We start from the raw sequence: 27,458 nt of genomic DNA on the forward strand, positions 1-27,458 counted from the left end.
TTCAATGAAGTGAGGAGACACTTCGAGTTTCGCTTTTCGATGCTGGATGCGGAGCCTTAGGCGATTCGTGAGATAGCTGAATGCCCAATTCGTCAACTGAACAGAGCTGATAGTACGTGCTCGTGATGAGCGGAGTCCAACTGAAGTGCATGCTACAAGTTGTGGTCGTTCCCAGCGCTTGTCAGCCAGCCTCGCGAGTCTGGGGCTGCAATTGGGGCCGCCTGACCGCCGAACATCGTGAATTTTACCGGTTCGCCGATGAAATCGGGAGAAGCGATGTTTGGGGGCTGCAATGGGTCCGCATTGCATGTCCGTGGTGAGTTCAATGTCTCTGAAAGGTGGCTGCTCACAGCTGGTCCAATCCAAGAGAAGAGCGAAGTTACGATCAGAGAGAGAGTTAGCGAAAGCATCATCCCCACGAGGGAAGAGTACTTCAAGTCCTGATCCTATTCAGCAGGAGAAGGTTTGGACGACAAATTTGAGAAGTTCGAGATGGACGGAAGAGAGTGTTGAAGGCAGCCTCAGGTACCTCAGGAAAAAGGTGACTAAGCAGTGATCTGCGATCTTTTATCTGGTTGCCCCTGCAGTGGACCAGATGTCGATCGGGTAATGCACCATATCGTCATACCCACACGGCCCATCCCACTCACGATCCACCTGACCAACAATGGCTTCAATTCCTCTATTCCCGGCCGTCAGGCACTTCCCACTTCTCCATCCTCTCGTTGACTCGTTTGAGCCGTCAGAATGTCAATCGTCGTCGACCATGTGCGCGCAGCGTACAGAGACAAGCAGACGCACGTCGTGCTCTTCTCGTCCACAGCTATCGCTCTCTATGGCTACGATCAAGGCATGGTACGTATCTTGCGGCGCATATACCATCTGGTCTCAGTTTGGCTCGGAAAGCTACACCTGCATGATCCTAACAAGTCAGAATGAGCTGAGGCATGCCCGATGGTGAAAATACACTCCAAAGCGCTTGCTAACGTGCATCCCGCGTTCGCAGATGTCGATGATTAACACCAACTATGACTACCTATATCGAATGGGCATCGCCGAATCCTCTCCCGTCGTGGGAATCATTGTCGCCGTCTACTACCTCGGCTGTGCAGTGGGCGCCGTCCTCTTTTCGAAGCTCGCTGATGAGCTGGGACGCAAGCGAGCAATATTCCTCTGTCTGGCGACCGCATCGCTCGGAAACTTCATAATGTTTATTGCGGGCTTGGGCTATACAAAAGGCGCGTTGGCTATCATGTTGACAGGCAGAATCGTCATGGGATTGGGGGTTGGAGGCATTGACTCCGTGATCCCCACCTACAGCTCTGAGCTGTCCAAGGATGAGGCCCGCGGCAAGGCATTGGCTCAAGAGTTTCAGTCCAATATCTTTGGCTTACTCATGGCCTTCGGGATCAACCTAGGCGTAACACGTGCACTGTCCAAGAGCAGCCAATGGGCCTGGAGAATACCCATTATCGTCATGCAGGTGTATCCTGTGCTGCTCATGGCTTTCGTCAGAGCACTCCCAGAATCTCCGCGGTGGTTCGTATATCATGGCCGCCAAACAGAAGCCCAAGCAGCGTTGAACGACATTTACGGAAACGATGGAGACAGAAGACTCGACGAGCTCCTAGATGCTCACGAAAAGGAAAAGGGAGACGAAGTGGGTTACTTGGATATGTTCAAACCCAGTCACCCACAGTTCCATCCTACCATGATCACGATCATTGGTCAGATAAACCAGGCTTTGACGGGATATGGGGCCGTCTCTGTTTATGGGCCTCAGATTTTCGAGGTAAGTTCGTTCGCCTTCTGGAAGATCCTGCACTGCGCGTTGTATTGTTTTCTTTCAGAGCCTCGTTCCTTCCCCGGAGAACATCTCCAAATTCCTCAGCCAAGCCAGAAGACATTGAACGTTAAGGAGCGGAGATACTGACTCTTCACAGCTTCTAGGGTTCCCTGTACGGACTGCTGAATACCTTACCCTAGGCAATTATTCGTCTTACTTTATGCTTATGACTATAGCATGGCTCCTTATCGATGTACTCGGCCGACGGAAGCTCCTCGTACATGGTTCTATTTTGCTCAGTACATGTTTTCTACTCCTTGCCATCCTTGGAGGACTCGCGAAGAACTCTTCCAAAATTGACATACCCACATTCGTGCCCGGCCTCCTTGGAACGATAGTCCTCTTCATCGCTACCGGCGCTTTTGGCATTGGCTGGCTCGCCACGGTCTGGCTCATTCCCACGGAGATTTATCCCACCACCGCTCGCGCCCAAGGCACAGCCATATCCGTCATCGTCTGGGGTATCGCTAATTTCGCTGTCACTTTTCTCACGCCCCTCATGTTCAACAACCTGTCATACTTCATCTTCCTCGTCTTCGCTGCGTCGAATGCGGTAGCCGGGCTATGGACGTGGTTTTACCTTCCCGAGACAGGAGGCCGGTCGTTTGAAGAGAATCAACAGTTCTTCAGCGAGGCGAAGGAGGCAGGTACCTGGCGCGTGACTAAGGTCTGTGGTGGCGAGTATACGGTGCTGAAATATCCGGATCCCAACTCGGAGAACCTCGTGGACGCAGAGAGGGTGCCGCTGTTAAGAAGATTAGAAGATCAGTTGCCGAGTGTTGAAGAATAGGGGTAGTCACATTTGCTTGCGGCTTAGATTGGATACACCCAGCTTCGTTCTCAACTTTTTGAGAAGACTTGCTACGTATCTTTTTGGACTGTGCTAGGTGCGCGTCGCTTCCTTCTCCCTCTTGTATTCTCGGCTGATTAACGTAGCAACGTAGTATCGACTATACCTACGGCGAGCCGCAAAGAGAGCAACCGATGTCGTAGCACACTTCGGATTTCTTTCAAGAATCTCCTAGTCTCAATCCAGAAATCTTTTCCCGCATCATATCTAACAATACAATTCAAATGCGCAACACCGCTCTCCTTTCCCCTCCACTCTCAGCACTCCCCCTTCTTCACCACCTGAGATCTCCCACTCCCATCAGTCCACACACAGATGCACGTATCCGTCCACCCGGGAACATCCACGCAGAAGTGCGCCTTCCCCGCCACTTCCTCTATCTGCGCGTCTTCCCCACCTATGTCCGAGTGAGGTGTGACGTGTGGCTCTGCGAGCGCAGCGGTGAGGGATGCCACGATGTCGGATTCGGAGTCATTAGCGATGTCGGATAGCTTGCGAGCCTCGATGGTAAGGTCGTTGCGCACGCTGAGGTAGCTGTGTAGCTTGCACCGCAGCCCGTCGAGAGGCGCGCCGAGGATACAAGTCATGTAACTCGAGGGCTCTTTCGGGTTGTTGCAGGAGATGTTTACGACGCCCAGTCGGACGTCGTGTGGACTGCTCTCCAGCTTCAGTTTCCATTCCCCGAACCCCAACCACCTCCGGCTCCAACAAGATACCGACCGAAAACGCGGATCCCCAAGAGAAAACGAAAGCGAAAACTCACCTCCCCCCCTCAACCTCTATCCACCGCGCAACCAGCAACCGATACCGCAACTCCCTCCTTATATCCCTCCCCACCAGCGACGTCCCCTCGCCCGCCCACCCCTCCATCAGAAACGCCACCTTAATCGCGTCTTCCGGCGTGTCGCAGATCTGCAGTCCAAGCGGCAGCGTGCCGTTCATGAACGAAGCGCTGCAGTTCACCGCCATGCTGGCGGCGGGGGCCTCGGGGTGCGGCATCGTGATGGCGAAGGCGATGCTGGAGTTGAAGCGCGCGGCGGCGGGCCAGACGCCGCCTGGAAGGCCCGTGCCGGGCGTCATCATGTGCATGGAGAGAAGGGGGATGGGCCATGTTTCCGGGGCGGGAGGGGGGGTGTAGGGAGTGGAGGTCGGGATGGAGAGGGTGGGGGGGAGGAAGGGCAGGAGGAGGGAGAGGGCGAGGAGGGGGGTGTGCATTGCGGAGGTGTTTGTCTCGCAACTGTTTTTGTTTATTCGGTTGGTCTAGGATAGTAAAGTAAGTAGTGAAGAATGGAATCTCAGTCGAAGAACAAGACAAGACAAGACGAGACGGCTGCAAACAAACCGGCCATTTAAGTACGCACTCCCTCCCTCCCTCCACCCCAGCAGCAAGCACAAGAATCCTCGAAAACCGCATGACGCCGTCCCGTCGCACACGCACAGCGTGATGCAGCAATGACATCCCGCATTGCCGCCCCATCCTATGCTTTGGAGCTTCCGACTTTTCCGCCTAGCATGCAAGGCACAAACAGACAAGTAGCGCAGCCAAGAACGAACACACACACAGTCTTCGTGGCAGGCAGGCAGGCAGGCAAATTCGTCTGTGCCATCGTTACACTGCGATTGTGATCACAGCATACCTACCACGAGCGTGGCGCAAGTTTGCCGAATACGGAGTTACAGGGCATTGATTTTCTCGAGAGCAATATACTTGTACGTCTTTGCTGGAAGAAGGGCGATGTCCATAGGTCGAGGTCGGGCGATAAATCATATCAGCGATTCCGAGAGAGACTATTACACAGGCAGGCGAGGAGCACAGAGGGACATCACTCGGTACAGAACACCAGGAGCTCACTTCCATGGCCGTGGTACGCGAATGATTGACTGGCTGCGAAGAAGACGCGGTCGAGGTATGACCCAGATATTGCATTTGCCTCATCCAACCGTATGTGGACGGTGCCAGATATACCACCCGATCTCTCATGGGACCCATACCGCACGTAGCTCTTTATCTAGTAAACGCAGGCATCTTTCACCCATATGCGTGAACCATAACCGGCGCCGGAAGAGAGCACCCAACCCATAACGCCATCGCCCATAAATCAGTGCAACCACCAATTAGGCCGCCGCCATAGCTTGCTTCCTCACTCTCAGTGCCACCTTAGCTAGCCTCTGGAAGTCCAGATTCGTGTTCTGATCCGGCATATGCTCTCCGCTAGCGATGCAATGGACCTTCATCTTGGGATGGAACTTGAGATCGTTGAGCAGCTTCGGCGTGATCAGGAAGTATTGGCTCGTGCGCTCTCGACAGGCGATGTCGACCATGCGCTCGTGGACCATGCGTTCATTGCGTGGGTCCATGCCCTGGTTGATTTCGTCGACGACACGGAACGGTGAGCGAGCGAGGTCCTGGAGCGCCATGAGGTAGAAGATCGTTGAAACGGCGCGCTCGCCACCGGATTGGCGGTGCGAATCGAGGATTGAGAGGGATTCGTTCTCACTAGTCATGTTAGCTTGATAAGATAGAGAGAGAGAGCGAGCATAGAGCCTACCGGAAGCGGACCTGAATCTGTATCGACCAGTTCTCGAAGTCTTCGTCCTTATATACACCCACTTGTCCTGCGCAGCCAATCTGTTGAAAATTGTGGGAGAAGCCGTCGCTGATCTTGGCAACAAGCTGGTCCAGCTCCGGCTCCCATCGCTCGCGAATTTGCCTGATCTGCTCTCGTTTCTCCTCCAGGTCCTCCGCGACTGTACTCAGGCTTTCCTGCGCCTTTTCTATCTGTTGCTGCCGCCGTTCGTAGGCGTGGATAGCGTGGGGGTTGCCTTCGGCCATCAAATCGAGCCGAGCGTTGACGGCGGTGATTTCATTGTCGAGCTCCTCAACCGATGCCAAATTGCTGAATTCCCTGACTATACTCCTTTCGTCTTCCGTGAGATCTTTGATGATTCGCTCGGCGATCTTGATATCACGCTTGTATGCGGCTGTCCTATCCTTTATAGTCTCTTCTAACTCCCGAACTGCTGCTTTCTTTTCATCGAGAACGCGGAGGATATGGGCGTTGTCGGCCATGAACCCGTCGACTTCAGAATTCGCTTCGATCAATCGGAGCTCGGCTTCTACCATCGACTCGTGTATCGCACGGAGTTGGATCACTGCTGTCTATAATACGGTGAGCAAGTAAGGCGCGAATCATGGACGGAGATCTTACGGCATATTCAATTGTTAACGTAGCGATTTTGAGCGAGGCTTGCTCGGAATTGTCTCGAATCGCCTGAATGCGGCGGTGGGTGTCCGCGTTGAGGGCTTGGAGGCCGTCGAGCTCAGCTTGCTTGGTGGCTGGGATACGTTAGCCATGTCTTGGAAATGCTCAGCATGTGCAATCATACCTATCTTCCGGGGAAGATCGTGCCACTCAGCATATGCCTTCTTCATTCTGTCCTGTTGAGCTTGAATCTCGCCCTAGTGAAGGTTAGAACAACGATGTAATAGGGAGAACAGCAAAGTTCACCTTTTGGGCATCAATCCTAGCCTGATCCTCCGTTAGCTGTTCCAGCTTTTGCTTCGTCTCATTATGTACGCTCCTGAGATGTTCAATGTCACGCCCAAGATCTCTGATCTCAATGTCGAGTCTGCGTTTCTCTTCTGTGTCGATGGGCTGGCCCGTAAAGTATTGCGCCTTCCTCAGCTGCTTGACACTAGTAGAGGACTGATCGTACTCTCGACGTTTCGTGATCTGACAGATTTCAGAACCAGTCACCCACTTCGAGATTGGGCTGTCTTGCAGCGCAGCATGCTGCTCGTTCGATATGGGTCGTAAGGCAAACGCTGCGCGTTGTATCCCCGCGCTGTCGCAGAGCATGGCTAATACAGGTTCGGGGCCTTGAATGTGGTCAATAATCCAGCTCTCGAACCCGTATCTCTCGAGCTCGGCCTTGGTAACAGGCGCCCGATAGAAGGTGAGGCGCTGAGGTGCCGTTCGAATAGAAACTTGGTGCAATCCCAACCCTCCTGTCTCTTTCTTGCCTAGAAGCTTGTCAGAGATGAGCTTTGCATCCTCTCCGTTCCCACAAGTGATCGCTGTTAGATCTCCAGGGCGCAGCTGACTTTCGACGGCGTCCGCGTATCGAGCGTCTGGAACCGAGCAACAGAGAATGGCAGGAGGATAGACATCGTCTTTTAGCGGCAGACTGCCCATATTTTTTTGCAGCCAATCCCAGCCTATGGCCGTATCCCTGGACAATCCTGCCAGCAAGGTCGCTTGTTGTCCGCTTTGCGTATTGAGCTGCTCTCGATCGTCCGTCTTTCGCTGCAAAATACTCCGAGCTGTGACCGCCTGAGTGCGTGTGTCTTTCAAATCGGTGCTCAGTTCAACTACCCGACGCTCAAGAGAGGACCTTTCGGTGCGAAGTTCGGCTTTCCGGGACTCAAAGTCGGCATGATCATATTCCACCGGGTTATCGTCTTTAGCACGCTTGAGCCTTATTATATCTCCTTCAATCCGCTTCACGTCCTGCCTTCGGGTTTTCTCAGCCTGCTTCTCAGCCTCAATCTCTGCCGAGAAGTTGGTGATGGTCCGTTGCTCAGTCTCGATCTTCGTCGCCAGCCTATCAACAACGCCTTTCGCAGCGTCAAAGCGACTTTTCCGGGTCTTGGCAACCTGGCTAACCTGGTCCCGATACGCCTCCATCTCCGCTTGGGCTTGGCGCGCTGGTTCCATCTCGGCATTGTAGCGTGCCAATTCCTGCTTCTCGGCGCTGAGGTCGCTCTTCATCTGTTTGATCTCGGCCCTCATGATTTTCGTGTTGATGACAGGTCGACACTTCTCGAGAGCCCGAGACTTGACTATGAGCTCCTGGCGCTGGTTCCATCGCTCGACGTCCTCGCGTGTGGCGTTCTGCTTGGCCTGGAGTGTCTTCATGTGATGATCGTTGTCCTTCTGTTGTTGCTCTAGTGATTTCTCCTCGCCACGGAGCTGTTTGAGAGCATCGTGCCATTGCACCATCTGCTCAGGCGCTGCGGCGCGTTGTGTCTCCCGTAGCAAAGCGACAGGCTCAAGCCGCGCGAACTCCACCACGCGATCTTGTGGCAAGAACTGGCAGAGGTTATCAATTTGAATTGAGAAGGACTTTGCCAATGCAACGACCTCCTTCTGCGATGTATTGCGTCCATTGATGAAGAAGGCCGACTTGTTTCCTTCCTTCCTTATGACGCGACGAATTATAGGGTTTGTGCGCTGGTTCTCAGAAGCGGCGAGCTCAACCTCGATCTCCGCTTCGCCATGGCCGTGCTTCACGAATTCGCCGATTTCTTTGGCTCTGCCGAGGTGCTGCGAAAGTTAGGTGAACGCTGGATAAGAGTGTCTACACCGGACCCACCTGAGGAGACCAGCCGAGTCCCAAACAGATGGCACAAACGAGCGTGCTCTTGCCTGTGCCGTTTGGGCCAATGATCATGTTCAGGCTTGGGCCAAGCTGGAATTCGGCGGCCGTATAGGTGACGAAATTGGTGAGTTTGACCCGCACCAGGGAGCCGGGCTGGTGCACTTCTTCCGCGTATTCATTGTCATCATTATGGCCGTTTTGCATTCGCGGTGTAGGGGGGTAGCCTTTTGTCGGAGCTGGGCTATCGGACGCGTCGCGAGCATGACGGGCGCGTTTGCTGCCTGTTGAGACGTAGGAACCGTCTGACTGCTCGTCATCGTCATCGTCGCTGACTGCGACCGAAGGGCGTTTTCGCCTGTTCAGGATGCCCGGCATCGTTGCGGGCGCGAGAGTGGAGAGAGGATCGTGGAGGTGTATGGAGGTTCTTGCGGCTCTCGGGGGTTGGTCTGTGCGCCCGCGCTCTCCATCATCACGTGAGAGCGCGTCGCCATCGGGAGAATCAAGGCTGGCCATAGCGCGGGTTGTGAATAAATAGGTTACCGTTTCAACTCGTCAAAAACTCATCGGTAGATATTTTTTTGTTGGGGCTCGCTAGGAGAGTCTGGTTTGCCCAGCTTATAGTTCTCGTCTACGCTTATACAACTATTTTACTTTTTACGGACTACACTCTACCTCTCCTTCGGAGCAATCATGAGCTCTGGTCGGACATACTTGTCAAAGTCCTCCTCGCTGATCGTCTTCAGCTCCAGGGCACTCTCTTTGAGAGTGATGCCCTTCTTATGCGCGTTCTTCGCAGTCTTTGAAGCCGCATCGTATCCTATGATGCCGTTAGCGGGGGGACCTGAATAGTGACGGGTAAGAACTCACCAATAACGGGGTTGAGGCAGGTAACCAACATTAAGCTAATCGAGACGTTAGCGTTCTTACTCCAAATGCCGCAGACGCCTCACCTCTCGTTCAACAGAGACCCGATGCGCTTCTCATCAGCCTCGAGACCTTCCACTAGGTTCTTCTCGAAGCTTCTCATACTATCGGCCAAAAGGCGGGAGCTGTGGAGCAGGTTCCGAATCATCACCGGCTTGAAGACGTTCAGCTCGAAGTTACCCTGGGAACCGGCGAACGTGGTGGCGGCGTGGTTGCCAAAGACCTGGGTACAGACCATAGTAAGGGACTCGCACTGGGTGGGATTGACTTTTCCAGGCATTATAGAGGAGCCAGGTTCATTCTCTGGAAGCTTCAGCTCTCCAAGACCGCAGCGTGGTCCTGATCCAAGGAAGCGGATGTCTTGGGCAATCTTGAACAATGAAGTAGCCAACGTGTTAAGCTGGCCGTGCGCCTCCACAATAGCGTCGTGAGCAGCGAGGGCCTCAAACTTGTTCGGCGCCGTAACGAAGTCATGTCCGGTCATCTTGCTGACCTCTGCAGCAACGTCCTCAGCAAAGCCCTTAAATGTGTTAATGCCGGTTCCGACAGCGGTTCCACCCTGGGCGAGCATTTTCAGACGCGGTAGACAAGACCTAATTCTTTCGATGCCGAAGTCGAGCTGCTGAACATAGCCTGAAAACTCCTGGCCCAGCGTCAACGGCGTAGCGTCCTGCAAATGTGTCCTGCCAATTTTGATGATCTTCTCGAACAGCTCGCTCTTCTTCTTGAGCGCATCGCGGAGGCTTGACAGGGCCGGGAGCAGCGACTCTTCAAAGTCTATGACGGCGGCAATGTGCATGACGGTCGGGAAGGTATCATTGGAGGAGGCAGACATGTTTACGTGGTCGTTCGGGTGGACGGGCTTCTTGGTACCCATCTGACCGCCGAGGATCTCGATGGCGCGATTGGAGATGACTTCGTTGGCGTTCATGTTCGACTGAGTGCCAGAACCGGTCTGCCAGACTACGAGCGGGAAGTGGTCTACGAGCTTGAGGTCAGCGACTTCCGCGGCGGCCTGCTGGATGGCCTTTCCGATCTTCGGGTCTGCTCAAAGTGTTAGTAGACAGGCATGGGATCGCTGCGGCGACGGCCTACCCAGCCCAAATTTCATGTTGACTGTTGCAGCGGCGCCCTTCAGGATGCCGAATGCCTTGACGATGGGCGGCGGCATGCGGTCCTGGGGCTGGTTTATCCTGAAGTTCTCCAGCGACCGCTCCGTCTGCGCGCCCCAGTACTTGTCGGCCGGCACCTGGATCTCGCCGAACGCATCGCTCTCTGTTCGTGTGGAGGCCATGCTGCGTGTGGACGAGAATTGGCGGCGCTGTGCGCTGTTCTGTAAGTGCAATTGGGGCCGCGGCAAGGTGGAGAGAGCTCTGCTGTGCCGGCTGGCTCCCCGACTGCAGGTCCAAGATGGGGTCACAACGGAGGGGCTGACTCTGGCATGTGCCAGCGAACGCAATGCGCCGGCCTCGGCTGACCGGGCCTTTGTTAAAGCGGACCGGAACATGGCGCTGGTCTGGCAGCTCGCGATGCAGGAGAAGAGAAAAGATGGCAATTGATGCAGCAATTGCAGAACTGAGAGCTGGAGGACTTGACCTCTTGCGACCAGCACCCGGCTCTGAGCTTCGGAAAAGCCGCGGAAGAAAACGGAAACCCGGAGCCCTGGAGGGCCAGCTGCCACGTGACCCGGCGCTAGTTCCGGCGCGCCGAGTGTGCGCAACTTTTTCAACGTTCACTTTTTGCGCGCTCGAAAATTCGACTCACCATTCATCGTACATCACCGGCTCCATCAGGCCGCCGGCCATGAAGCTGCAGCGGCACGCTCTTCTGGAATCATGTCATCTCGTCTCATCTATTAAGGGCGCGACGCGCCGCCGCTCTTGCGCCTCGAGTGCGCGCCGTTTCTCGCGCGTTTGAGTTGGCCTGCAGCCGACCGCAAAGTTCCACCGTGCTGGCTGGACCCTGATGGGTTCACCGCTGAGCCCGCGGCCCTCGTGCCACCACGATGCGGAGGACGTGGTCTGAGGTGTCCAGGCGTCATCAAGAGGAGCGTGAGGACGGCCTCGCACGCGCTTTCTCTTGCACGGCCGTCGCTCACTGCTTGCACGCGGCGCTCAGCGAAGGTGGTGGGGACGCGCTGGGGGCTTGGATGCTTGGGTAGGCTTCCCCGCCTGACTTTGTTCCTTTTGCGGCGGCTTTAATTAGCAGTGCAAAAGCGCAGTGGATAGAGCACACAGTCGTAGGCAGGCCCGATGGCGCCGGAGTCAGCGTGGCGCCGTCACTCCCGCAGGCTCTGTCCTGCTCCAGGCCCCGATGGTGAGAGCTCGGGCGTGCCCATGCTCCTGGGCTGTGGATGGCTCCGTGCAGCTGTCCTGGCGGCGAGGCCACGGATTAAATTGGCACTGCAGTCACTGGCTGTCCCGCATTCCCGTGCAGTAAGTAATCGCCTTCCGAGCCAGCTGACGGCCTCTTTCTGCAGCCTTGCCTTTTATAACGACGGAGCAGCCAGCGCAGTCACACTGACACTAGCCGTCCTGCCCCTCCTAGCTCCCCTCTTCACCTTCCAAGCTCGCATCCCCAGCCCGACCTCAGCAGCACTCCCTCGCTCTTCACCAACCTGCCCCACGCCCCCGGCACAGTTCCGCGTCTTGCGAGCGCATATGCACATCACACTACGCTCACGGGACGTGGACACACCGCCCGCACCTGACGCTACAGCAGACAAGGCTTGTCGTCAATGACGCTGCCGGCGCCTTCTTTCACTCCACAACAAAGCTGCCTGCAATCTTCTCGGTGCCCGCTTCACCCTCGCAAACTACGGCGCCAGCGCGATCCTACCTAGGCAGCCTCGGTCCTGTGCGCTGTTGCTGTGCGCTTTGTTGAGGACAAGAAATCGATCACGTCAAGCAAGCCCAGACCTGACACCTCTCCACCACGTACACATGGCGGAATCAAATTTCAGCAGTCCGCTGCACAGCCAGTTCTCAATAGCGCCCAGCCCGCCCTCTTTGCGGCCTCAGGATCCAGAGCCGCCCGTCCCCTGGCCAAACTATGCAAGCTACGGCTCCTTCTCTCCGTACGATGCTCCGGCCTACAATTTCTACCCAGGCCTGTCCAGGTCTCCATTGCCCGACCCGTATGGTGCGCCAATGTCCTATCCGCCGCAGGACCGATATCACCAATTTCCTGCCCACGGAGGCTTCCGAGCAGGCGGGTACAACCCTCCTCCGGCCGGCATGTTTCAGCATGGTCCCAATGGACCCGCGGCACCAGGACTAGCCGCGAGTCACCACCACGGTGTGCACATGCCTGGCAGTCCTCACCCCGAAGTCGTAGGGACACGAGGCAATAGCGATTTCTGGCCTATGATGGACTCGTCTATGTATGCTCGATCCCAAGGCTATAGTCCGCCCTCATATCCCCATCATGTCTCACCGCAATTGCATGGAGCCGATCAACACTTCGGGCGGCGTCCCCCATCACTCGTGCCTGGAGTGATTCATGCGGCTTCCAGTCGCGCTTCCAGCGACAGGGTCCGCCCGGGTGAGGGAAGGGGGCCGATGAGGGGCGCCATCCCCAGCACTTCGGAACAGGCTCGTCACATGACATCACCGGGGCGTAGGGCTTCGTATGAAAGGCAGTCGCAGAACAATCAGCCCGGAGGGACATCAGAGCGTCGTCCTTCGTTATTCATCAGTGCCCAAGCTCGCCGGCCAGACCGTAGTGTGTCTCCTAGGACTTCGAACCGCCGCAGCTTCGACAGATACTCTACAGATCTCTCCGAATCAAGCAATTCCCATGAGACGGACGAAACTACTCGTGCCCGGATGCACCGAGCACGCCGGCCACGCATCATCCCGTCTGGGGAGCTTCGTGCTCGGCTATATGCTACCAGCGATCACCCTAATGTTCCGACCCCTCAGCAGATGAAAGCTCTTAAGGAGAAACTTCGACACCTTTTACCTGACCAACTCCCAGAAGGCGCGTCGACGGCTTGTGATATCTGCCAGAAAGACTACTCAGCCAAGTACATCAGCCCCAGCGAGCAAGAGGAGATGGCTATTCAGCTCCCTTGCAAGCATGTCTTCGGCGAACATTGCATCAATACATGGGTAAGTAATCAGACTACGGCCTGTCCATATAAAGAGCCTTCTAAGTCGTATCAGTTTGACACGTGCAAGACGCACAAGAACAAGGTAACCTGCCCAATGTGCCGCAAGCTACTCATCGAACCTCAATCTCTGCGGCACTCGGGACTCTTCGGGGCCAGGTCAGAAATGGCGGTGCTCTATGCGCACATGTCACACGGCGACCGACAGCTCCTCGAGACCATTTACAACGGTGATCGGGAGCTTCTTGCAAACTCTGCATCGAGGGATCTGGAGGGCGATTTTGCGCATACGTAGATGCGACCGAAGACGGCCTCTTTGGACCCCCGCGGTCCGGGTGCGGCTTTTCGTTAGGACGGGCTAGGTCTCTGTGGACAAATGGGACCAGAAGACATTGTCCTCTTGGCATCTTTCCCACGGGAACGGCATTACTCCTCTACTCTTAGAGGAGCATTTTCTATACGGCTGTTCCGGGCGTGATGGCATCCAGCATGTTGTTGCACTATGCTTTGACATGGGCTTTCCGGCGTTGGCGTGCAGGCAGGTCATTCGGAGTCACTGTGGCGTGCACATGGTACTTGGGCTCATTTGACGGCATGGCAATATTAGGGAGCATGCAGGCGTCGGCCGATATACAAACAGAGTAATCAGAAAGCAAGTTAGAATATCCTCGAGCACACTGCGTGACGTCGGTTGAGGTGGATGGTCCAGATGGAGGACGTTGGGGGGAAAAGAATGCCATCGGTTGCCTGTGACGACGTGCAAGGGTACCGAGAAGGTCGGCCAAAACAAACCCCGCCAACGAGCCCACCATCAGAACGACAACGCCAACGTACAACTCATTATTGCCTGCCTGCCCCGGCCGCTCCAGCCGATCCTTCCTACAATCAATCTGTCAGCCCTTGTGTGCATTCTCGCTCTTTGCATTGCTTCTTTTTGGCATCCCCTGCCGTAACGGCAGCTGCCCGCAGTCGCTCCCTCCGCGAGGGCTCAACGAGCTAATCCGCGCACCATGGCAGACCGGCCATCCTTCCAGCTCCCAATTCCTCCTCCACCGCTTCACACTCGCTCCAGCGACATGGACTGCCCGGGCACGCCCTCGCAGGAGGCCTTCATCAGCCCGCAGCAGACCCCCCAGGGCAGCCCCAGCAAAAACCAGCATCCGCCGGGGGCATTCGACCTGCCGCACGTCTTCGAGAATGCCATGAGACTGCTGCCGACCCTGGGCTCGCCGTCCAGGTCGAAGCCGGGCACGCCCACGTCGCCCAACAAGGCCAACCTGCAGACGGCCGACGACGTCGACTACTCGGGCCCAGACGTCACCACGCTTGGGCCGGGCAGCCCCACGCGGAAGTCGAACAAGGAGAACACGCCGCCAGGCTCGCGTCCTGGCTTGCAGAAGGAGTCGAGCTACATCACCCACGCGGCCCAATCGCGCCAAGAGCCTTACCGCACCCGCGAGGCAGAGCAGTCGTCGCGCTACTACCACGGCCCCCAGCGTCTGTCCGCCGAGGAGCTCGAGAAGGCCAGGAAGCCTTCGGTCAAGCGCCTAGCCAATGTTACTCAACTTTGTGAGTGCCGCTAGGAACCGTCTCGCCTCCAAGACCTAACACAGCGTAGACTTCCTCGACTACTACTACGACCTCCTCACGTACGTGCACACGCGCCAGAATCGCCTTGCCCAGTTCCAGGCACAGAACCCTCCACCCCCCGCCACGCCCGAAGCCGACTATAATGATGCCCTCACGCAGTATCTGGGTCGCGAGCGGGCGAATCTGCGGAAGCGACGTACCCGTCTACGGCAGGGCGATTTCCAGATTCTCACACAGGTTGGGCAGGGAGGCTACGGACAGGTGTATTTGGCGCAGAAGAAGGACACTCGGGAGGTGTGCGCATTGAAGGTGATGAGCAAGAAGCTCCTGTTCAAGCTGGATGAGGTCCGCCACGTCCTGACCGAGCGCGACATCCTGACCTCAGCAAAGAGCGAGTGGCTGGTTCGGCTGCTCTACGCATTTCAGGATGATAAGAGTATCTATCTTGCCATGGTAAGCCCCCCGGTTTGAAAAGCACTGATTGTGTCGCTAATACTGTTAGGAATACGTGCCCGGCGGAGATTTTCGCACGCTGCTCAACAACACTGGTGTCCTGCACAACCGGCACGCTCGCTTCTACATCGCCGAAATGTTCTCCTGCGTCGACTCCCTCCACCAGCTAGGCTACATTCACCGGGATCTTAAGCCGGAAAACTTCCTCATCGACAGCACCGGGCATGTCAAACTAACAGACTTTGGTCTCGCGGCAGGCATGCTTGCGCCAGCAAAGATTGAGTCGATGCGCATCAAGCTTGAATCCGTTGGAAATGTGGTATCCCCCTTTGGACGGCCCATGGAAGAGCGGTCCGCTGCTGAGCGCCGTGAGAACTACAGGTCGCTTCGGGAGCGAGACGTCAACTACGCCAAGAGCATCGTCGGCAGCCCCGACTACATGGCGCCCGAGGTCCTCAAGGGCGAAGAGTACGATTTTACGGTCGACTACTGGAGCTTAGGCTGCATGCTGTTCGAAGCGTTGGCCGGATACCCACCGTTCGCAGGTGCCACAGTTGATGAGACCTGGCAGAATCTGAAGCAGTGGAAGAAGGTCCTCCGCAAACCAGTCTATGAAGACCCTTCCTACTTCCTCTCCAAGCGCACATGGGACCTCATCACCCATCTCGTAGCGTCAAAGTCTTCCCGCTTCCGGGGCATCTCGGAGATTCATGCGCACCAGTACTTTGCTGAGGTGGATTGGAACCGACTGAGAGAGAACAAGGCGCCTTTCGTCCCAGAGCTCGACAGCGAGACCGACGCAGGATACTTTGACGACTTTGGTAACGAGGCCGACATGGCCAAGTATAAGGAGGTGCATGACAAGCAGGCTGCGCTGGAAGCCATGGCCGAGCGAGGCGAGAAGATGAACAAGGGTCTTTTTGTTGGATGTAAGTGCTGTCAAGGTCTGGAGCCGCCTCAACCTGTGCTAATATTCCCGCAGTCACATTCCGCCACAAGAAGACGAACGACGAGAACGGCAAGTCTTCCAGTCCCAGGAAACCGCTCCCTGTGGTGGATGAGAACTTCGGTACCATCTTCTAAAACATTCCTTCCCCTTCCGCTCGCCGGGCACTGGTTGCTTCGGTTTCAGTTTGGGTCCCTTTCCTTCCCGGCGCTGTCAGGGTCCTCTCTTGCGAAGCATATGACGTTTGTGGAAACCCGTAATGAGCGGTGAATGAATGGAGTGATGGACTGGCATTGTAGCATGTGCTTTGGTAGGTTCTAGGCGTTGGAGCAAATACGCTTGGAGTCTGGTTTCGGCGTGCATTGATTCTAGCAACGCCGTGTAATAGTAGGATATGCAACGAGTATCATGGGATGTTGCACCATATGCCGTCTCACTTTGTGATTTATACTCTGCTGGGTATTGATGGAATCAGACCGTGTTATGCGGTTCTTGTGAAATTTACTATCTCTTCGAATTTAGATCTTGAGCTGGCTATGTGTGGTAGCAAGCTGCTACAGCGAGAGTGAGCTAAGCTTCTTGCTAGGGTGGGTGGGTATATTGCTAGGGGGTATCTCTGATGTAGGGCATAGACAAAGAATTAAACCAAGTGAAACCGGAACGCCGGATGGGGGGTATATTCAACGGGATAAAGGAGAGTTTTCGGAGACGGAGGATCCGCTATATGTTCTGGTATGACGCCGTGCGGTGGAGGGCGGTTGGTCTGCTCATTGCTGCATCGGCTCGCCGATGCGGATGTAGGCCTGCTGAGGGTCGGTGGTGTGCGTTGTCTGCGCGACGGTTTGTTGTTGCTGCTGTTGTTGTTGCTGTTGTTGTTGTTGTTGTTGTTGTTGTTGTTGCTGCTGTTGTTGTTGCTGCTGCTGCTGCTGCTGCTGCTGCTGCTGCTGTCGCAAATGCGGCGGAAGAGGCGCAATCGTCCGTTGCGCAGCTTGCTGTAGGGGTGGCCCCATCGGGCGGGACACGGGAGCCGCAGCCCGCGTCGGTGGTGGCATGGACGAGCGCGCGAAGACCTGGGCCGGGCCATTTGGCGTCGGAGGCTGAGTGGTCGCCCGCTCGAGCTCTACGACGCGGTCTTGAAGCTGCGGCTGCGGGTTAGCTTGGTCGGTCCGAGAGGGGTCGACTGGGTATTGCGTATTGCGTACCGACTGCTGCGTCATGATGTAGATGCCATCGCGCTCGAAGAGTTTCTGGAGCTCTGTGCGCAGCCCCTCTCTCCGGTCGAAGCAGGTCTGGCTCATCTCGGTCTTTGCTTTCGCGATGGCGGCGGTGAAGTCGGCGGTGATGGATGTGAGGGCGCTCTGGAGGGATGTTTCGTACGAGGCGATTTGGTCTGTGGTGGCGGCGGGTTGCGGCGTGGCATTGGGGGCGGTCTTGGGCTTGCGGCTTAGGCGTTGTATGGTTCTCCAGAGGTTTTCGATTTCGGGCTTGAGATGCTGGAGGGGTTGGAGATGGCGCCGCTGGTTCTGGACGGCTACCTCTAGGGTTTCGATTCTGGAGCGGTGCATGTCTTGTTGCTCTAGGATGTCGCTGAATGATGCAGTGCATGTGGGATGAGCTGCTGGCTGTGCGGTTACCTTGGAGCTATTCTGGCCTAGCTCGATTTTGACGATCCGCTCTCCCATGGAGTGGAGAAGCTTGCAGAGTACGGTACGGGAAATGTAGCCTTCTTCGTCGGTGGCGTTATTGGACTGGAAGTTTAGAGCTGTCTCGGCGGCGTCTGACATTAGGTCGTCGATCTGAGCGTGCATCGCGGCGATAGCGGATTTGAGTTCCTCTCTTTCCTTCTCAACGCCAGTTAGGCGTTCTTCTAGAGTATTCTTGTCGTCCTTCAAAGATAGTATGTCCTTGTTTAGACTCTCAATAGCTTGCTCCTGCTCTTGTTGCTTCTTTTCGCTCCCAGTCAGCCTTTCCTGCAGAGCAGCATGGTCGCACTTCAAAGCATCATGATCCTTCTTCAGGTCTTTAACGGCCTGCTCCTGCTCCTCCTGCTTCTTTTTGCTTTCAGCCATCTCTGCGCTCCGCGTCTCCTTGTCCTTCTTCACGATTTCGAACAGCTCTGCAATCTTCTTCCCTTGCTCCATTTCAACATCCCGAACGTGATTCGAGAGCGAGATTGTGTGTTTGTCGGGGCAGTCTAGCCGCGATGAATGGCTGGCTTCAGCGGCCGACGCCGACTTCTCCAAGTTCTTGACGCGGGACTTGACTTCGGTGATGGCATTCCAGATCGTGGGGACCTCCTGGTTATAACTTTGTTCCATGTCATCACGTCCCGCGACGAGGTCCGCTATCTGTGTCTTCACGGCATCTCTATCAGTCGCGCATGTACTCTCAAGCGAAGTGACTGTCGTCCTCAACTGCGAATACTCGTCCCTGACATTCTTGATGTCATCCTCTGCGGCTTTGGTCTTCTCGTCCACCGTCGCTGAAATCTTCTGCAGATCATCTTGCCTCAAGTTCTCCAGCGCGGCGGACACACGTGCTTCGAGCTCCTCTTTCGTCGGCGCCAGGCCCAAGTCAGCTTGGAATCGGGACAGCTGAGACGCATGGGAGGAAAGGACAGTGCGGAATGTTGTCTCCAAATCCCTGATAGTTCCTTCGGTTCTAGCGCCTTCTTCGGCAAGCCGGTCATCTAGTTCTTGTGTCGTGGGTCTGGTACTCAACTCCTGGGTGATATCGGAAATTCGGTCGGCATGGGAGGTGATCCTTTCCGTGAGGTTGGCAAACAGGAGGCCGGACGCGTCAACCCGGGTCTCCAAGGCAGCATGCCGTTCTGCGGTAGCCTTGCTCTCCGCGGCTAATAACTTCTCGACGGCATCGGTGGTTATCCTTTGTTCTAACTTTTGTCCCAAATTATTAACATATTCCGTGTGCGAGTCTACAACTCCTTTCAAGCCTGCTTGGGAAGCCTGAAACTGCTGTACTGCGTCGGCGTTCTCTTGTGAACGTTGGACGACTGTCTCAAGCGTATCGTCCTGGTTCTTCCCCTGCGCTTCGAGCTTGTCAACACGCTCTTGTATTGGCTCCAGTTCACCCTCGAAGACATCGGCAAGGGCGTCTCTGTCTATGAATGAGGACACGGGAATATGGGTGGTCCTTCTTCGCCGTGGCGTGGACCTTTTCCGGCTCGTTGTGCTCGTGACATCACTGTCAAGGGTATCAGATCGTCTGCGTTTTCGGCTGTGAGTTAGTGGCGAGGAGATTAGCTTGTTTGGAGCGCTGGCCATCTCCGTAGGAGGTGTCAGTGGCGGAGTGGGTGTTGAGGTATTTATTCGTGTAGGACGGATGGAAGCAGATGCTGGTGTCGATCGGCAATCTGCTTCCGCCGGTTGTCTCTCTGATTCTGGATCATGGTCAGTAAACAGCAAACAGTAGGCTGGGACGTCGTGGTATCGCATACGTTGAACCTCCCCCTGCCTATGTACCTGGACTGCTTGTTGTTTGTTTTTTACCCGAAGGGTTTCGAAGAAGGGTTCTTGCTGTTTCTTGGGCGGAGGACTGTGATCGGTAGACAAGTCCTGCGGAAGAGCACGACTCATGATGAAACGCAGCAATGAGCGGAGGGAGTGATTGGGGTATCTTGCTCCAAAACCTATCTGTCGACAATAGATTGATCATGGAAGAGAGTAGCGTGTGGACCGAAGAATATGCACGAAGAGCAGAGGACAGGCGCGGTGTGTTGATCTCATCGCGATCTTCGCTGTGCCAAGATGAGGGACGCGGTGCACCGCATCAGTAGCGCCATCCTGACCCGCTTTCAGGGACCTGGCCTGCTGGCGGGCCGGCATTAATGCACGGTGCCGCTCAAAGAGGGAATTAGAATCGGCTCGGTGCGGGGTGCCTTGCTGGAAGAGCGCAAGTAAATGGCTGCCGTCCAGTCAAACGGCTTGCTGGCAGACATGGCAAGCGAGAAGGAGGTCTTATCAACACCCGTCGCGGCGATAAAAAGGCTTGCGCAAATCAACGTGTGAACGCCATTATTGCTGGCCCACAGAGGTGGCCAGGACTAGGACCAGGCCAGAAACATGGGCGAGGAGAGCTCCTGGGGCCGTTTGAAGCGGAAGAGTGGCGGCCTGACAGCGAATTCATTGCGCGGGGAACGCGGCCACACTTCCGGCGGGCACAAACGAAGAGCGCAGTCAAGGATCAGGTTTACGGGTGGCTGATGGCGGAGACACGGCCATGTCGCGAAAGACAGAACGGGGAACGCTATCGCCCAATGAGGCAAAGCACTTTTCGTGGGGGCTTGGTGGCTGCAGAAAAAGCAAACATGGCTCAACGTCCCACTGCACCTTTGACGGTGACAGGTCACATCCACAGCTGCTGTGTCACCAGCCAGTGCATGGAGGGTGCTCTGGCCACATGCACTGGCCAGACGAATGTCCCCGCTCTCTGCTTGTGCAGGAGGTTTCTAACTATTTTCTTTTTCTGACTTAAGGAAGTGCGCAGTCGTGGACCGTTTTTGAGCCATTGATGAAACGTTGCTGCGCCCTCAGATATCTCTGACACCTTCAGGCTTCAATTGGGGACGTTCCGAGTGAGACGGTATCGATATCGCCAAGTGCATAGCCGAGAGGCCCGTGCACCAACGCGTCTGACGTCGCATGAGACGAGACGCATACAGTATCTCCCTCTCCAATTGCACGCAGCAACAGCTCCTGCTGCACGCTCTACTGGTGGTCGCTGACTAGCATCATCCGCAAAGAACTGAGGCTTTCGGCTTGTCTCACACAAGCCTGGCCTGTACTGTTCCGCGGCATCTGTGTACTTTTTGTCTATCATTCCACCACCGTCCCCTGACACCATTTCCATCATCTGCGAAAGCCGCTGGAACCTAGCCACAGCTATCGGAAGGCCATAAGCATGGCTAGTCCACCGGGGGACAGGCTAGGCCTACACCGGAAACGAGAGACGGACGGTCCAATCGATATGAAGCGATACATGAAGCAGCAGAAACGAGCCCTCGAAAACAAACCCCAGCTAGCCGCGCAATACCTAGCAAACCGAGTCGACTCACCTTCTGCGGCTAAAAGAAGGGACAATGGACTGCCGTCTCAACCGCGAAGCAGTGAAGCAACCGTCAAGCCACTCGAACGGGATCCGGAGGAAACCCTTCAGCAGAATTCAAAGCTTCGGAAATTGCTCGAGGAGGAGCGGAGGCGCCGCACAACGGTTGACGAAGCATCACGGGAGCTGCAGATGACGTTGCATAAGAAGCTGGAGGCCCTGGAGAGACGGCTGGATGATTCCCAAACGGCGCAAACCCATGAATGCGCTAGATGGCGTTCAGAAGATGATGCCCAACTCCAACATCGTGCTCAGCTCGAGAAATCCCTGCAACTGAGGGACGAGGCCTGCCAGTCGCTGGCAGTTCAAATCGAGGATATTCAAAAGCAGTTTTCGCAGGAGACGAGCGCCCGGGAAGGTCTACAAGAGCGGTTCCATCTTTTCCGCGATGAGATTCAAAATACTCTTAACGCGCAACGCTGTCAACCGTTTCCCGTGGCGCAGGAGACACGCGAGCCTGCGGGGCAATTTGGCACCCATGAAGATTCGGTAGCAAGGCTGGAGACCAGATTGACGGAAATTGCATCCCGGGGGCGGTCGGACACCGAAAGAGATAGAATTATAGAGCCGATGAAGCCAGTGTTAGCCGCGCTGAGGGCGGTCATGTTGAAGTCGCAGTCGATCCAAACGTTTGAGAGAACGACTGCGCTTCCGGAACCACTGCAGCGGCTGAACTGCAGTCATGAAACGTGCGATGCATCTGTGCAGATGTCTTCTGATGAGCGGCGCGAGCTGCCAACGCGACTCAACGATGTTCAGAAGACAGTGAACAACCATAGCACTTGGCTCTTCCGGCCGCAACTTGATACAGAGAAACTAGGGCAGGGCGCACAGCAAGAAAAGACTGAGAGGAGCTCTTTGGAGAGCATATCGGCAAAAGAGGCAAAACAGCTAGCACCACGTGTGGACCAGGGCATTCAGGTTCGTATGCCCGACATCGAGGCTTTGGAATCAAAATTACTTCTCCTTTCATCGACTTTGGATGAGCTGCGAAAGAGCATCAGCACGATCGGTGAACAGATGCTGGACTGGAAACACCAGCGAATGCAGGATGATAGCTTTTTGCGCAACGAGTGGAGAGCCTTCCGGGACGAGATGAGCGATTCACGTTCAACTTGCAAGCGGAAAATGAAGGAAATGGCGGGCATTACGGCTACCGCACAAGAAGAACGGAAGGACCCCAACAACCAAAGAGATTCCACGCATCCGACGGCAGCAATACAGGTCTCCACCGACGATTGGGAAGCCCTCCGCAACCAGGTAGAAGATGCCTCGCAGAGAGCAGAGAAGACGTACAATCTCATGACCCAATACAATGAATACATTCGTCTCTACGTGCGGGCGGAGAACAAGAAGATTACGGAGAAAGAGTTAGGGGAACAGGTTCGTGCGTTGGAGAAAGGGCGCCGAGCAGCTAGCGGAGGACGTCAGCAGAAAGCCACTGCGCAAGAGCAGGCACCGCCCGAAGAAGAGCAGGAGAAAACGCGTGAGCGATCGCAACGGCGCGGACGGGGGGATGAAGAGACACCTTGATGGGTAATACGCGCTGGTCGGAGACTCGTAAGCTCGTCGAGTCGCCCTACGAGTGCCCAGGCGACATTTCCCGTTCTTTCCTTCAACAATCGACTGGCGGATCCGTTCGCATATCTGAGGCGTGTCGTATTCTGCGATGAAGCAGCGAGGATCCGCACGCGTAGCAATACCGGATCCGTGAGCAAGCGCTTGAGCATGTTACGCCTAGCCACTGGCGTGTCGTCAGGATTCTTGTGAACACCCTCAGATCAACCGGTTCGATCAGCAACTAAACCCGAATACCTTATGTACGTAATCCGAAATCATTCTGCCGGCGGCTATCCTCTCCTTCTGAGGAGCTCGCATGCTTAGTGCAAGCTTACGTCACCCAGCCCTCCCTCAGCCACTGAGCATTCTCCCGCGCATTCCTTCGCTCCGGTCCGTCCAGGCCCTCTCCCGACGCTTATCTGCCTCCACCCCGCCGAGGAAGCACATCGCAGGACGTAGGCTTAGGACTGGTTAGCCGGAGGCGCAGTACCACACTAAGTCTCGGGATAAGGCCCGCGCGCTCCGCCACGCGCTGCCTGGTCGTCGAGCCGGGAGTCGAACCCGGCGTGGCTCTGAAAATGCACCTCTACACGTTTGCAAATCCGGATTCTTGCTGTAATCTGTGTGGGGAACGAGGTGTGCAATGCAAGGCGTCTGCTGACACTGAACCCCAGTACGTCGACCTCCCTTCTCGGACGAAGGGGTCGAGGAGCTCTGATATGCATCCATGGTTGGAAGGTGCTTGCACCGGAGGATGTTCGAACCCTGACGTGGTCGGGTAGAGGGAGTGGTGGGTGACGTCGAAGCCCACGTTGCGGAAAGAACGGACCGATGAGATCCACAGCACCGCAGAAGTGCAGAGAAGATGGGGGATACGTGGATGGGCGAAGCTCACGGGGAGGAACGAGAAGAGTGGATGAGAAGAGTGGGTGGGGGTGTAGATGTGAGGCTATGAAAGGCGAGACCTCGTCTTACCAAATATACGGGATGGGCAGGGAGATAGGCTTGCGGTTGTACTAGGTGACTATCTCGGGAGGAGGACAAAACCCGCTATCAAGGTAAATTGGAATAGCCTAGCAGGACTGGACTCTTAGTCCAGCAACCATTTCCGCTATCTCAGCCCGCGGCTTGTAACACTGAGGTGGAGACTCCCTTTGAGCAGATGGTAGAGGCACGAAAGGAACAATTACTATCGAAGCCCTAGCCCATCCGTCCCGTACTAGCCAGGGCATGATAACCCTAACCCACCCTGAAGTCATACACCGCGCTGCTCCCTCTTGCCGTTTGTGCTTGCCGCCTTAGTCCAGATCAATACTTCCAGATTCTAGACCATTCTCAACCGCAAAACCTAACATGTTTACTAGTAGTAGAAATTATGTAAGAAGCACGCTGCGCACTTCATGGGAACCGGCACAGAATGCGCTGGGAGAAGAGGGTCCTTAGGTGGACTCTGTTGTCGAGTTAGCCCAGAGCGCTGGAGTGCTAAGTTGTGTTTCCAACGCCATTCGGCTTCCCAGCGATGAAAGAGAGAACGAACGAATATGATTTATGAATGACTTACCACGTTAGTAGGTAGGCTTTCCAGAGAGGCGCAGAATGCCGCATGCACGAAGCTACCCACACATCAACAAAAGCTGCAAACCCGCCTTCCTCTGAAAAAAATTTCCCCCTATGTACAGATCGCCCAAGCTGAAACGCCCAGTTTCGGATAAAGCCGTTCGCACTAGGAAGATTGACGTTGACCAGCGATATGCAACTAGCAGTAGGTGGCGGAAGTCAACGCAAGCGTACCACTCACTCACTGCTTCGCTCCGACCCCGACCTCCCCTTGCGTTGTGCGTCCCGCAAGCTTTTATTACCCCACAGCAAGTGGGTTTCCCGCAGACTAATGCCTCGATAGGGTTTCGATTATCGATGGGGAAAGAGGGACCGAGTTTGTTATTTCCGAGGGGTTTGTGCATGCATACGTTCGATCGGCGTGTAATAACTCTCTCGCGCCTTGGGTGGATGTGGTTCAGATTCAGATCCAGACAGGTCCGGGGGTTATGGTACTTTAGCACGCGCGGTTTCAGAGCGTCTCGATGAGGGAGGCGTTGGTGATGAGGATGAGGGGGAATTGATGATCGAGGTTGAGTTGAGAGTAGTGAGTGGGTACTTGAGCGGAGTTCTTCAGCCGAGCGATTACTCAGTACAGTACCTAAGTAAGTAGTCTAGTACCTGCATAGCGGGTATAACCTAGATAAGTTGCGGTCTATGCACGCACGTGTGGTCACGCTTACCTGCTTGGGTGTAAGTCTTATCATCGACGGGGGCTGCTTCTAATTCCTAGCTATCTCGCCTCGCTAGCGGGGACTGTGTGGAGGCTCGAAGAAGAGTAGGGGGCGAGATGAATATCCAGACTGGAGGTTAGCTTGTCTTGGCAGGGTGGAATTAAGGGACTTTGTCCTATCCGTCGCTTGAGAGGGAGGCTTCTGTCGATCCTGACCGCCGGGTTTGCGCTTTTAGCTCCCAAGGAGTTTGATAGCCGCCGGATAATTGGTTAATATGGCTAGTAGTACATTAGCGAGTGTAGAGGGTGGGCTATTGAGCGAATAGAAGCCGGAAGACCGGACGATCGAAGCGGCATCGACGTTGGTAAGCCGGTCCGGTCAGCTTCACGGCAGCTTCACTGGAAATTCTCCGAGCCAAGGCCTTGTTATTTTCGGAGCTGGCTTGCAAGGCTTCGTGGCTCTGGAACCGTATCTGCGCCCGGCATGACGTACGCGCTCGGCTCAGCACGCAACGGTATCAGTATATTAGGCGCCAAGACTAGAAGTTGTATGCATGCCTGGAAGATGGAAGAAAGTAGGGCCTCGCCCTCCGAGGCCTGGTCTGCAAAGCGTTGAGTCCTATCGAGTTAGCTTGTCGCCTTACCGCTACAACGGTGGTCTATGTCGGACCGACATTCGCAAAAGCTAGGTAAAAGAATCGCCTCGCACCCAAGGCCCAAGGCCCCTTAAACCAACTGGCACGAATTGGCATAAACCAATACGAGCGACCTTCCTCATCTCGAATCGATTCCGAAGCTTGAGAAAACCGGCCAGTCCGAGTGCATACGCACGAAAATGGAAAATGCTGTTGTGAAAGACGCTGAAGCTCACATGTGCAAAGCTGAAGCTCCAGGTACAGTATTGGATACTACGACACAGGTCGGTCGTGTAAAGGAGCGTTTCGTATGACACGTACGCGGCGTTTCCGCTTGGTCGAAACTCGTGCCCATGGAGAACTCCGTAATGAGATGTCGAGCATGTGAGCTGTGTTCCGGAGTTGCTCCCCATAAGAAGCAGGTCCTCTCTTGAAGCAAATGCCCCGTGAATGTTGGAATGGCCGTGTGTATGGGGCCCGATGGCCTGGCGTTGGGATGAGCTGGCGTGAGAGATGACGTACCGGGGGCCTAGGAGTGAAGAGGAAGGTACCATCTGAAAAGGCAGATGCGTGGCGTAGTAGGAGAAAAGGCGCTGGGAGTTAAGAAGATAAATGGGTGACATACTGGATCGAGCAGCAGATCCGCTAGTGCAGCGACTAGCCCGGCTTTACCTATACAAGTTAGCGCCGATGAACAACCATCTGTTGGCTTCTTCCTCCTCAGATCCTAACTCGCACTCCTCCATGACAGCATCGTCGCACAACAGCAGAGCAGAAAGTAAAATGTCGTACGATAGCCCATCTGCACACTTGCCCTGGACAAATTAGTCTCTCCTGCAAAACAGCGACGCGTCGTCCCTGACTTTCACCCCGCCATCGCTAGCGCCTCGGCGCCCCACACCAAGACCCGGACGTTGGAAATCCCAAAAGATGCTCCGTCTTCCTGCCTCCCTAGGGAACCCGGGGACCGTCCATCGTAGTAGTAGTCGCAAGGAAATCTTCAAACCCTCACCCTTTCCAATTTTCAAACTTTATCCCAACAAGAAAAAAAAATTCCCTCTTCGTTATGCAAACATAATCCTTGGTGCTTCTTCTTCGGATCCGCATTCGGCATTCCTTCGTACATAGCCTCGATACGAAAAACCGCATTTCCCCAATTTCCCCTCACCCACTAGCCGAGGCCGATCAGCGCATCTTTCCTGCTCTTCCCGAACGGCGGCCGCGCACCGTAGCCGAGAAACCTTGCACATTTCTCCTTGCGGAGCCTACGGAGCGTCGTCCCGGTCGAATGGTCGCTGGGAATAAGGTTTTGCCAGCGCAGTTGTCTTGCAGGGATGCGGGAAGAATTATGGTTTTAAAGATTTTTTTAAACGGTGGAGCCACACCCACCTGTCTATCTATGAATAACAAACGAGGACAAATGCCGAGGGCGGGCGTCTGACCGTTAGTGTAACAGTAGGGCGGAGTTGAGGACTTTAGCTAAGTCCGGCGGAGCTTTGTGCTACAGTACTACTGGCCTTGTATGGGTTTTGAGTAAAAGAGGAAGGTTGGGGCGCTGTGGCACAGTGAGCGCTTCTTCCGTCTGGCCAGGCCTTGTTGGAATCGTACGGCTATTGTAAATAGATATCTTAGGTATATGTATGCGGTCGCTCGTATTCAAGGACTTCTATGCAGTATTCGATGCATAGCGCAGTGTCTGTTTTCGCTGTCGTGCATGGAGGATTGCGCTTGCATGGCCTTTGCATGCACGACGTCGCAGTTCCAGAAG

General features: G+C 55.3%; 9 protein-coding genes across 9 annotated transcripts; 4 read left to right on the forward strand and 5 right to left on the reverse strand.

Moving 5' to 3' along the window:
- The first annotated feature begins 611 nt into the window (after nt 1-611).
- BU26DRAFT_36403 (general substrate transporter) lies at nt 612-3,001 on the forward strand. The gene is made up of 4 exons (XM_033822517.1): nt 612-855; nt 1,007-1,792; nt 1,944-2,733; nt 2,783-3,001. The coding sequence occupies exons 1-3, from the start codon at nt 748-750 to the stop codon at nt 2,634-2,636; spliced, it is 1,587 nt and encodes a 528-aa protein (XP_033692123.1). The 5' UTR covers nt 612-747; the 3' UTR covers nt 2,637-2,733; nt 2,783-3,001.
- Nucleotides 3,002-4,811: 1,810 nt separating this feature from the next.
- BU26DRAFT_412123 (structural maintenance of chromosomes protein-like protein 5) lies at nt 4,812-8,453 on the reverse strand (the record flags this gene model as incomplete). Its single annotated transcript, XM_033822958.1, has 6 exons — nt 4,812-5,193; nt 5,246-5,856; nt 5,906-6,033; nt 6,084-6,156; nt 6,206-8,023; nt 8,073-8,453. 6 exons carry the CDS (start codon nt 8,451-8,453, stop codon nt 4,812-4,814), a joined length of 3,393 nt encoding a protein of 1,130 aa, XP_033692124.1.
- Nucleotides 8,454-8,637: 184 nt separating this feature from the next.
- Nucleotides 8,638-10,640, reverse strand: BU26DRAFT_513830 (fumarate hydratase). The gene is made up of 4 exons (XM_033827702.1): nt 10,098-10,640; nt 9,029-10,046; nt 8,946-8,980; nt 8,638-8,895 (listed from the first exon to the last, which is right to left on the reverse strand). The coding sequence occupies exons 1-4, from the start codon at nt 10,507-10,509 to the stop codon at nt 8,747-8,749; spliced, it is 1,614 nt and encodes a 537-aa protein (XP_033692125.1). The 5' UTR covers nt 10,510-10,640; the 3' UTR covers nt 8,638-8,746.
- Nucleotides 10,641-11,828: 1,188 nt separating this feature from the next.
- BU26DRAFT_36449 (uncharacterized protein) lies at nt 11,829-13,440 on the forward strand. The gene is made up of 2 exons (XM_033822519.1): nt 11,829-13,114; nt 13,169-13,440. Exons 1-2 carry the CDS (start codon nt 11,945-11,947, stop codon nt 13,406-13,408), a joined length of 1,410 nt encoding a protein of 469 aa, XP_033692126.1. The 5' UTR covers nt 11,829-11,944; the 3' UTR covers nt 13,409-13,440.
- BU26DRAFT_36433 (uncharacterized protein) lies at nt 13,440-13,784 on the reverse strand. The gene has a single exon (XM_033822518.1). It carries the CDS (start codon nt 13,658-13,660, stop codon nt 13,472-13,474), a length of 189 nt encoding a protein of 62 aa, XP_033692127.1. The 5' UTR covers nt 13,661-13,784; the 3' UTR covers nt 13,440-13,471.
- A 147-nt stretch (nt 13,785-13,931) lies between these two features.
- On the forward strand, nt 13,932-16,562 carry BU26DRAFT_473850 (kinase-like protein). Its single transcript, XM_033825481.1, has 4 exons — nt 13,932-14,682; nt 14,732-15,156; nt 15,206-16,085; nt 16,139-16,562. Exons 1-4 carry the CDS (start codon nt 14,124-14,126, stop codon nt 16,237-16,239), a joined length of 1,965 nt encoding a protein of 654 aa, XP_033692128.1. The 5' UTR covers nt 13,932-14,123; the 3' UTR covers nt 16,240-16,562.
- Nucleotides 16,563-16,569: 7 nt separating this feature from the next.
- BU26DRAFT_513833 (uncharacterized protein) lies at nt 16,570-17,396 on the reverse strand. Its single transcript, XM_033827703.1, has one exon. The coding sequence runs from the start codon at nt 17,317-17,319 to the stop codon at nt 16,870-16,872; it is 450 nt and encodes a 149-aa protein (XP_033692129.1). The 5' UTR covers nt 17,320-17,396; the 3' UTR covers nt 16,570-16,869.
- Nucleotides 17,397-20,809: 3,413 nt separating this feature from the next.
- Nucleotides 20,810-23,204, forward strand: BU26DRAFT_36596 (uncharacterized protein). The gene is made up of 2 exons (XM_033822521.1): nt 20,810-23,046; nt 23,131-23,204. Exon 1 carries the CDS (start codon nt 21,023-21,025, stop codon nt 22,757-22,759), a length of 1,737 nt encoding a protein of 578 aa, XP_033692130.1. The 5' UTR covers nt 20,810-21,022; the 3' UTR covers nt 22,760-23,046; nt 23,131-23,204.
- Nucleotides 23,205-25,336: 2,132 nt separating this feature from the next.
- BU26DRAFT_36600 (uncharacterized protein) lies at nt 25,337-26,387 on the reverse strand. Its single transcript, XM_033822522.1, has one exon. It carries the CDS (start codon nt 26,311-26,313, stop codon nt 25,741-25,743), a length of 573 nt encoding a protein of 190 aa, XP_033692131.1. The 5' UTR covers nt 26,314-26,387; the 3' UTR covers nt 25,337-25,740.
- Nucleotides 26,388-27,458: the final 1,071 nt, after the last annotated feature.

Source organism: Trematosphaeria pertusa (assembly GCF_010094035.1).
Source record: "Trematosphaeria pertusa strain CBS 122368 unplaced genomic scaffold BU26scaffold_1, whole genome shotgun sequence".
In the NCBI taxonomy this organism is placed as follows: Eukaryota; Fungi; Ascomycota; class Dothideomycetes; order Pleosporales; family Trematosphaeriaceae; genus Trematosphaeria; species Trematosphaeria pertusa.